Source organism: Centroberyx gerrardi, chromosome 2, assembly GCF_048128805.1.
Source record: "Centroberyx gerrardi isolate f3 chromosome 2, fCenGer3.hap1.cur.20231027, whole genome shotgun sequence".
In the NCBI taxonomy this organism is placed as follows: domain Eukaryota; kingdom Metazoa; phylum Chordata; class Actinopteri; order Beryciformes; family Berycidae; genus Centroberyx; species Centroberyx gerrardi.
The window spans coordinates 29,232,266-29,241,204 of record NC_135998.1 but is presented as its reverse complement, the minus strand read 5'-3'; the positions used below and the strand labels follow the sequence as shown (position 1 = coordinate 29,241,204).

Here is an 8,939-nt window from a genome sequence, read left to right as displayed (position 1 = left end):
CAAACAGATGTTGAGTCCGTCACAGTCCAGCCTACAGCACCTGCTTCAACACACAGGAGCGTGTTGAGCTTCTCACAAGTGATGTTTAAGTGATGACCAAAATTGTGATCAACAAGGGACATCAAATTGTTTAATTGTTTAATTTTCAGCAACATCTCGTCTTCATCAGCATGCCATAAGATGGAGACAAGCACTCTTATAAACAGATGGATTATGAATGTGAGGACCCACACTGTAAATGAAAAGGTATGAACTTGTTCCATTGAGAGACAACCTTAGCTATACATCTTTGACATAATGACCTTGATCAAGGTGGGTAAACTTCATCGTGCCTATTCATAATGGGAGATAAATGGAGTTGCATTAAGACAGGACTGGGCCAAGGCATAGGGCAGACTCAATCTTAACATCATTTCAAAAGTATCATAAATATGAGCAGACAAGTGTCAACAACCTTAGGACCCATCCACATAACCCATCTTTTTTGGCTGTGGGAGTAAAATATAATATCTATAAAGAAAAATAAACTACACCTGTATTATGAATAAGAAATATTTCAATAAAAGTAGTCATAGCTTTACACAACCGCTGACCACTGACTGACTAATAACTGGTATGCCAGAAACTCTCTTGACTGTTTATGTATTAAACAAGGCCAGTTGTACTTTCTGTCTTCCACCATGATTAATGCAGACACCAATCAGTAACAATTTAAATAGCAATAAACCCACCTAGTTCAAATAACTAGCCATATCTCCCACACAGTGGGTTTGCTATATTTTAATTCTGTCAAACATATTAGACAAAAATCAACTAAAAAATGAATTTCAAATTCTCTTCTTTTTTTCTTATTTGTTACTCTTCATTTGAACATAATACAATCAAATATAGTAGGCTTGATAATAATAAAAAAACAAACGTCCCGGTCAAACACCGATATTTAACCCCCCAGTGGAGCACAATCATTTCTAATTTGTTCGATAATCATAAATGAAAGGAGGACTGCACAATTTCTGCGCAACAGTCTCGCCAACAAGCTGCTTCCATGTATGTGTGCGGGGTTGAATTCTCGCGATACACCAGATTCCACGCGATATCTTCTCGCCGAATCCTTTGCACTTCCTTTTCCTCTGCGTGGCCTGAGAGGTAAGAGAGCAACTCTGGATATGAGGACCGGAATAGCCATTAAATCTTAACAAAATCTTCGGCATCCTGCACTTTAAACCTCTGCGTTTCGTAGATTATAGTAGTACATGTTAATTCATGTTATACGTTTGTATATGGATGTGTAGATTCTACTCTAATTGCTTTATTTCCGATATACACGGTCTGGACGCTAGCACATTAGCGTTCAGCCATATTTGTTCTGATTCACCAAGTAACCTAGCTTCTTTACGGTTGCTGGCAGCTATAACTATACATTTTTTAATATCACTTGTGTGCCTGGGTGTTTATGACTTGGTCTCTTCGTTTTACTCGTGAAATTGCAGATTAGTCGTTCCTGCGTTTGAACTTTAGCTAACGTTGCGAAGGCGAGTCATTGTAACGATGTCATGCACTGAAATGTCTAACGTAAATGAAAATGTTTCTTCTCATTTTGTCTTACAGATATCTGAAAATGGTCCGCTACTCCCTCGACCCCGAAAACCCGACTAAATGTGAGTAATTAATGTCGTTTCCCTGTCTGTCTGTCTGCTTGGCTAATGGCTAAGACGTGTGGTCGCAGTGATGACTTCTTAGGACACCTTTGGATTACACATGAAAAGAAATTAAGACTAACTGAGCTACCAAACTTAAATTCAGCCTCTGTCACTATACTGAATGCCACAGCTCGTGTTTTTGAAGGACTTGCTCTTGTGTTTTTAGCATGCAAGTCGAGGGGCTCCAACCTCCGGGTTCACTTCAAGGTAAGATGCCACGCTGATATTCAATCAGTATTGATAACTTAAAAAAATACATGAGTACTAGACACGTTAAGATGGTTGATGCAAACTTGCTATGCTTCAATATCTAGAGAAAACAAACCACTGAAAAAATATTTGTTGCCCTTAGTTATTGGCTTGTGTGACTTCCTGTTGCTTTTAATTTGCATGTAATAGATTGCAATGATGACCATTTAGGACACCTTTGTATTACCCATGAAAAGAATCTTGTATATCTGAGCAATCTAACATGTGTCTTGTGAATTATATCGTTTTTACAACGTGTGTTTACACGGTTGGACATGTTGTACACATGTGTGACCTCCTGTAGCCCACATAATGTAAATAAGATGCATATTTTGTCACATTTTTCTAAATGACATGAACAACACTGGCTTTTACCGTATATATGCCAATAAACTCCATTCATTTAGTTTGTTTTTGACAACTTGAATCGGCACCAAAACCAGCAACAGTACTGAAAATTTCTACACTTGAGCTGCGAAGGCGATGCAGTCTGAACCTGTCCTCAGTCATTATTCTAAGTTGTGTGCTATTTGTTAATGTTTTTATCAGAACACCCGTGAGACAGCTCAGGCCATCAAGGGCATGCACATCCGCAAGGCTAACAAGTACCTGAGGGATGTTATTGTCAAGCACCAGTGTGTCCCATTCCGTCGCTACAACGGTGGTGTTGGAAGGTGTGCCCAGGTGAGTTCTGGTTTGAAAAGATTTGAATGCATGAAAACAAATTTTGGAGGTTAGGTGATTGCCAAGAAGCATGCATCTTTGGTAATTGGAAGGTAACTTGAATATCCTGTCTGTGTATGTACAGAATCAGTCAGTCCTTGGTTCAAAAGTTGCAATGATGACCATCTTAGGACACCTTTGGATTTAAACATGAAAAATGATCATTCTTATCTGAGCAGCTTTTGTGAATTAACCAAACATGGAGACATTTCCTGTCCTTTGTGCCGTTTTCTTTCTCTATACGTCATACAAACATTTCTTGTGTCCTTTTCAGGCCAAGCAGTTTGGCTGGACACAGGGACGCTGGCCCAAGAAGAGTGCCGAGTTCCTCCTCCACATGCTCAAGAACGCTGAGAGCAACGCTGAGCTGAAGGTATGTTCAAATGGCTTGAGTTGGCTGCTTCTTGGCTTTAGGCAACTTGAGTAGAAAATTAATCCACCCCTGTTTTCAGTTTGGTTTTGTTTGAGTTTTTGGGAGGTTGTCCTGTTGTTCACCTGTAAGTTGAGGAGAACATGGACACCAAAATCATCCGTTTGTCCCTGGTAGATCATGTGCTCCATGCTAACACTTTAGTATGTTGAGTTATAGTAGGTTACTAGCATTATCTCAAAAGTGAGAATTATTTGTAGCAGCTGTAAACTAAATGGTAAGTAATTTAGTAATTTTCCTTTTTAATTCACATGTAATAGATTGCAATGATGACCATTTAGGACACCTTTGTATTACCCATGAAAATAATCTTGTAAATCTGAGCAATCTAACATGTGCCTTGTGAAAGCATGTCTACACGGTAAGACATGTTGTACATATGTATAATCATTACACAATCATAATGTAAAAAAGATGCATATTTTGCACATTCGGTATGCTGTAAATTCACATTTTCCTTAGTCTAGTCTGTATTTCATCATTGTGGCAATGCTGTCCATGTGTGCATTGAAACTTTAATTTTTAGTAACACGCATTGAACCCCATTCTTTAATGTCCCGTAGCTCTCCAACCTCTCCATCTCCACCCCAGGTGTAGCTGCTGCACTCTCAGCAGCAGCTCAGTCTTGCCTCCTTAGCAAAAGCTCCTCAGTGTTTAGTATGGCTGAAATGTGGAGTCTGATAAAAATGTGGTTCAAAATGTTTGACAGTGGCATTCCTCTCTGCAGCCATAGTTGCTTCTGCTTTTAGAAATAAGCAGAATTTACTAGCCAACTGGCTAATATGCCAACAAAACAGCCCCCATACCTGAGAGGGGGGAGGCATGGAGCCAACAGAGCCGCCCCCTAATAACTGCTAAACCCTGTAACCCAGACTTTGGAAAACAAAAATACTTGACCAGAGTTCTGATTTCCAATTGGAAGCACTGACGCCCCCATATTGGCCTGTGGACCTACAAAATTGGATGTAGGCCTATGTTTTATGGTTTTTCCCTTCTTAAAGTAGAAGATATGTTATTATGTTATGATATTATTAGGTTGTGCAAAATAGGAGTAGAATTTACTGAGAACAAAAATGCAGAATGTGTATATGAAATCTATCAAACATGACATTAAGTATGAAAACCGGTGGAAGCATAAAACCACTACATGAAATGGCCTATATAACATTGAGATATGGGAATATGACGAAAACGGATGTGAATTTACAGCAAATGCACGATATGCAAAACATGGTACAGATTCCAGGTTTTATGGGCTTCTGATCTGCTGTGGTTGGATGCACATGTTGTTGCAGGGTCTGGACGTGGACTCCCTGGTCATTGAGCACATCCAGGTCAACAAGGCCCCCAAGATGCGTAGACGTACCTACCGCGCTCACGGACGCATCAACCCTTACATGAGCTCCCCCTGCCACATCGAGATGATCCTCACTGAGAAGGAGCAGATTGTTCCCAAACCCGAGGAGGAAGTGGCCCAGAAGAAAAAGGTACAGTAGATACTAGAGATGGATGAATGCAAAGACGGTCAACCTTCAATCTGTGGATGACTTTTTCCTCAACAGTACTATTGTACACATTTCAAGTCTGCAGTATGTCAGAAAAGCATTGCTTATTTCAGTGGGAAAGTTAAAGTCATTCATGGATTGAAGATGGTTGAATTTTGTCCTTCCAGATGTAATTGGACTTTTTGGTACATATGGTTGCAATGATGACTCCTTAGGACACCTTTGGATTACCCATGAAAAGAATTGATGAAAAAAAACTGAGCAACTCAACTTAAAATCTCACTCTTTTTCTGTGATTGACAAGTTAATGACTTGAGTTTTGTTCTGCAGGTTTCACAGAAGAAGCTGAAGAAGCAGAAACTCATGGCACGGGAGTAAATGCAAATAAATTTGGACACTTCTTAATGACAGTGATGCCTCTTGTATCTTTCTTTTACTTTTATGGAAATATTGAGACAAGACATCTTCTCAAACAAGGTCTATTTTGAAGCTGCCAGTTGCATAAGGCTGTTTCCTTCAGTGGTTTCCAGTGTGTTTTTATTATTGGTGTATTACCTGAGGGTTTGAGAAACCATTACTAAGCAGTTAATTGTGTCACAGGTTCACTTGTGCATGGTTGAGTTTTAGGGCCTTACATCTTTCTTGGACTGAGCTGCAGGCAGTTAAACATATTGCCAGTGTAACGTTTTGAAGTGTGCCTGGAGGCGTGGCCACAACGGGACAGCCATTACTAGTAACAACCAGTTTAATAAAGTTGTTGGTATTAGACTGATTTATGAACCTGGACAGATATTGAAATCTAGAAATGGGGCATTGCTGTTATATCAGAAGGTTCCACCCGCCTTGTGGATGCAAAGGACTTGGACTAATGTGTACAATTTAATTCTCTGCTGTAACAGGTATGAACCGCACAATGTGCCCAGATCACAATAAAGCACTCTGATCATGTTCTACAAAGTTGGACTCCACTCATCAGTAGAGCAGCTTCCTTAATGTTTTGTTTCTGTTGCATCCAGCTAATCAGTGTGTAATGTAATATGAAATCAAACTCCTGGAGAAATGGTACCCCCTCCCTCCCTCCCTCTCCACGGTGAGGTCAGGTACAGAGCAGCACTACTGGAGCTGGTAGGGGTTCAGTGTCTTGCAAGGACACTACAGCAGGAGGGTACATGCCAACAGGAAGTAAACCTGGGTTATCTTGGTGGAGGACTGTCTCTAACCATTAGATGACTCCTCCCGAAGTAAAAATATATGTAAATATTAACTTGCTGTGTTAAAATAGTTTTAAACATCGCCCTGTGCAGGGTTAGGCTTTTTTCCCTCATCAGTTTTAGGTAATTAAGCCGCATTAAGCTCAATCATTTCCTTTCATTTACAAATGGGGAACTTGTCATAGTGTTTTTTTTTTTTCCACGGTTACTGATTTACTTTTAACTTCACATCTTCACCACAGTATCTCCTTGTATCCCCCTGATACCTGAATCAGAGATACATTTTTCTATTTTGATTTTAGGTCATTTAGCCACATTAAGCCCTTGGTTTTGCCAAAATTCAGACTTTGATGGTTTTTTAAAAATGTTTCCCTATTTCTTCTAGATATTCTGTTTGGGCTCTAGGGAAGTGCTAAGGTCTCTAATTCATGTTTTTTCATTTCAATATTAGCTCAATAAGTCATGTTAAATACTCCCGTGCCCCCCCCCCCCCCCCTTTTTTTTTTTCCTCCACTATATTAATTCTTTAAAAAGAATCTTTTCACCATTGCTAGTTCTTATGGTGCCATATAGCTACGAAAAAAAGCAACTTTTTCAAAAAAAATTTTTTTTGCCTCGTTAAGCAGTTTTCACATTAAGCCTTTTAGAATGTCCCCACTTGCTACATTGAATTTCAAACAACTTCATCTTAGTGATCTGCTATTAATCAATGTCTGTTACTCATACATACTTCAACTTCAGATCTAGAGTACACATTAAAATATTGCATGAGGATATTACTCAATTTACAATAAGCTATTCCCTGTTAACATACGGAAGTCTGCGGTGGTGGAAAGAGTATTAGAATGTTCTACTCAAGTAGAAGTATTGTTACTTTGCTGATATTTTACTTAAGCAGAAGTAAAAGTACTGGTGTAAAAATTACTGAAGTAAAAGTAAAAAGTGTCTCATTTAAAATGACCTCAGAGTAAAAGTAAGTGAGTTACTTTTTATAGAAGAGAATGTTGTTAGTTGTTAGCTGTGATCTTTTCCATGCAACTCTAAGGACGAGTACAGGGTTCAAGCTTGATTCTTTTAATTGGAAAGTTTGGAAATGATAAAATAAAGTGCACAAACAAAGTAAAACCAGATTACTCTTCTCTTCCTTGCTGACTGATCGTTCACTGTGAATGGCTCCACAATTTGTCAATTTACGTTGATTCCGTTTCATACAATTAATACAATACAATTAAAATTTTTGAAGAAATGTTTTCTCTGCAGCTATAAAGCCCGTATTGTGGTAAGCTTTATTTATATAGCAGTTATCTAAAAGCAGAGCTTACAACATGCTTTACAGCAGGGCCTCTCCAATGTTTTCATGCCACGGACCCTCAGTAGACACATTATAGCCCACAGACCCCCGTTTGATAAGATACAGTCCCAGGGATCAATATGGGCAGATTGTTCTTGTTGATTTAGCATTGAATTGTAGAACTGTCTGTACATATGAAGATAATAGTGACTGGTGAGGGTGAAACCTAGGATTACAATACTCCTATACATTATCTAGTTGTCATCATTTCTAGTGAATTACATTACAGTGATTAAACTATTTCTCATGTTGCTGGGGACCCCTAGATCACCTCAAGGACCCATGGGGGTCCCAAGATCCCACTTTGAGAACCACTGAACTACAGGAAGGCATAAAAACAAGAATAGTAAAATACATAAGGATGACCTAAAAATAAGAAACACACCCATAACAAAATTAAGTACACGTAAGCAAGGTTTGATGCAAAAATCTGATCAAATCCCACATTTGCCTACAGCAGAACTGCACAGAACCTGACAGAGCTGCACCCAGTAGGTGAAGGTACTGCAGTTATATGCTTGGCCACAAGGTGGCACATGTGTATCATAATCCTTGCTTCCTAATGCCCTAGTGGTTTTTCTTTATTAAGATTCAGCCAGGCATAACAATAAACATTTTTCAAGTAGGCTATACATTTTTCAGAGTATACAAATAATAATACTGATAATAATAAAGGGCAACCAAATTCTTGTAAAAAAAAAAAAAAAGCCAAAACATAAATATTCACAAAAAACATCAAATCCAGACTAACAGATGACATCAATTACAGTTCATGAATGGGTCCCTATTGAAATTTCCTCGCCCCTGATAAAGACAAATATAAAACCCCTAAACATGCTCTGTATTTCTGGTTATATTGGACAGCTGGGGTATTGGAAATTAAACTGACTACTTGCAATATACAGTATATATACTGTATTTACATAGTCTTTATATATCACATCTTCCAAAGACAGTAGGCCTCAATATATTAACTTTTCAGTATATGCTGACAGTGCATTGTCCTACATTACTGAGAGTGTGCATACCTAGCTTCTCTACTTTATCAACCTGCACAAATTGGATTAGTTCAAGATACCAGAACTAAAAGGTTTTCCTAAATTTGGGATATATTTGAACAACTAAAATTGAAAACATCACTTAACAAAATGAGATAAGATGTCTTGCTCCTCAGCTTAGTTTATTTTAGTAGTCAGTAGCAACAGATGATAGACCCAACATATAAAAGCCATATCCTACAGACTGATCCTTTTAATCATCTGACTGGACACCACTCTACCTGGAGATGTCCTGCAGGGCGATGGGATTCATTTTTAACCCCAACTTCTTGAATGTACAGTATGTCCTAGTTCAAAACAGTGCAGCTCTACATCTGTGCTCTGGGAGCTTAGACCTTCTTGCCATGTCATCAGAAACTGTACTAAGGAGAAAGTGTCAATATACCAGGTTAGTCATCGGTGGTGATTATTGCTGGGAGTGACCACCGTATGGCAACTGTGGCAAGGGCCTTTACAGGACACTGGGACCAGCAGGGACACAGAGGGACCCTCATCTAGACTAGACCTCCTTATCTCTAAAAGTCATATGTGTGTATACTGTAATATAGCTGATGTCTCAATTACATACAACTCTTGGGCCTAAGTAAAACAAATTAATTTATGGAAAAATAACTCAAACAGTTAAAAAAAAGAAAACGTTTTGTGTTTCAAAGGCTAATTCCAATATGTTATGATATATGTTCTGTTCTATTCTATTCTATTGTGTTCTGTT

General features: G+C 38.6%; 2 protein-coding genes and 5 non-coding genes across 7 annotated transcripts in view; all 7 read left to right on the top strand.

Annotated features, from left to right (window-relative positions):
* ppp1r3b (protein phosphatase 1, regulatory subunit 3B) overlaps nucleotides 1-8,939 on the top strand; it is a 60,258-nt gene that overhangs the window by 30,887 nt on the left and 20,432 nt on the right. The window lies entirely within an intron of this gene.
* Nucleotides 1,535-5,017, top strand: rpl17 (ribosomal protein L17). The gene is made up of 6 exons (XM_071914303.2): nucleotides 1,535-1,658; nucleotides 1,867-1,907; nucleotides 2,499-2,633; nucleotides 2,947-3,045; nucleotides 4,398-4,589; nucleotides 4,938-5,017. Exons 1-6 carry the CDS (start codon nucleotides 1,577-1,579, stop codon nucleotides 4,983-4,985), a joined length of 597 nt encoding a protein of 198 aa, XP_071770404.1. The 5' UTR covers nucleotides 1,535-1,576; the 3' UTR covers nucleotides 4,986-5,017.
* On the top strand, nucleotides 1,721-1,788 carry LOC139923546 (small nucleolar RNA SNORD58). The gene has a single exon (XR_011785191.1). It is a non-coding gene; the product is annotated as a small nucleolar RNA SNORD58 (small nucleolar RNA).
* LOC139923551 (small nucleolar RNA SNORD58) lies at nucleotides 2,101-2,167 on the top strand. Its single transcript, XR_011785194.1, has one exon. It is a non-coding gene; the product is annotated as a small nucleolar RNA SNORD58 (small nucleolar RNA).
* LOC139923545 (small nucleolar RNA SNORD58) lies at nucleotides 2,783-2,852 on the top strand. Its single transcript, XR_011785190.1, has one exon. It is a non-coding gene; the product is annotated as a small nucleolar RNA SNORD58 (small nucleolar RNA).
* LOC139923548 (small nucleolar RNA SNORD58) lies at nucleotides 3,364-3,430 on the top strand. Its single transcript, XR_011785193.1, has one exon. It is a non-coding gene; the product is annotated as a small nucleolar RNA SNORD58 (small nucleolar RNA).
* On the top strand, nucleotides 4,803-4,873 carry LOC139923547 (small nucleolar RNA SNORD58). The gene has a single exon (XR_011785192.1). It is a non-coding gene; the product is annotated as a small nucleolar RNA SNORD58 (small nucleolar RNA).

Excerpts from the sequence above, each read along its gene's own strand:
- rpl17 (XM_071914303.2), top strand. The coding sequence starts at position 1,577 with ATGAAAATGTTTCTTCTCATTTTGTCTTACAGATATCTGAAAATGGTC. Across the intron at positions 3,046-4,397 it reads AGAGCAACGCTGAGCTGAAG|GGTCTGGACGTGGACTCCCT; the intron begins GTATGTTCAAAT and ends ATGTTGTTGCAG. Across the intron at positions 4,590-4,937 it reads AAGTGGCCCAGAAGAAAAAG|GTTTCACAGAAGAAGCTGAA; the intron begins GTACAGTAGATA and ends TTTGTTCTGCAG.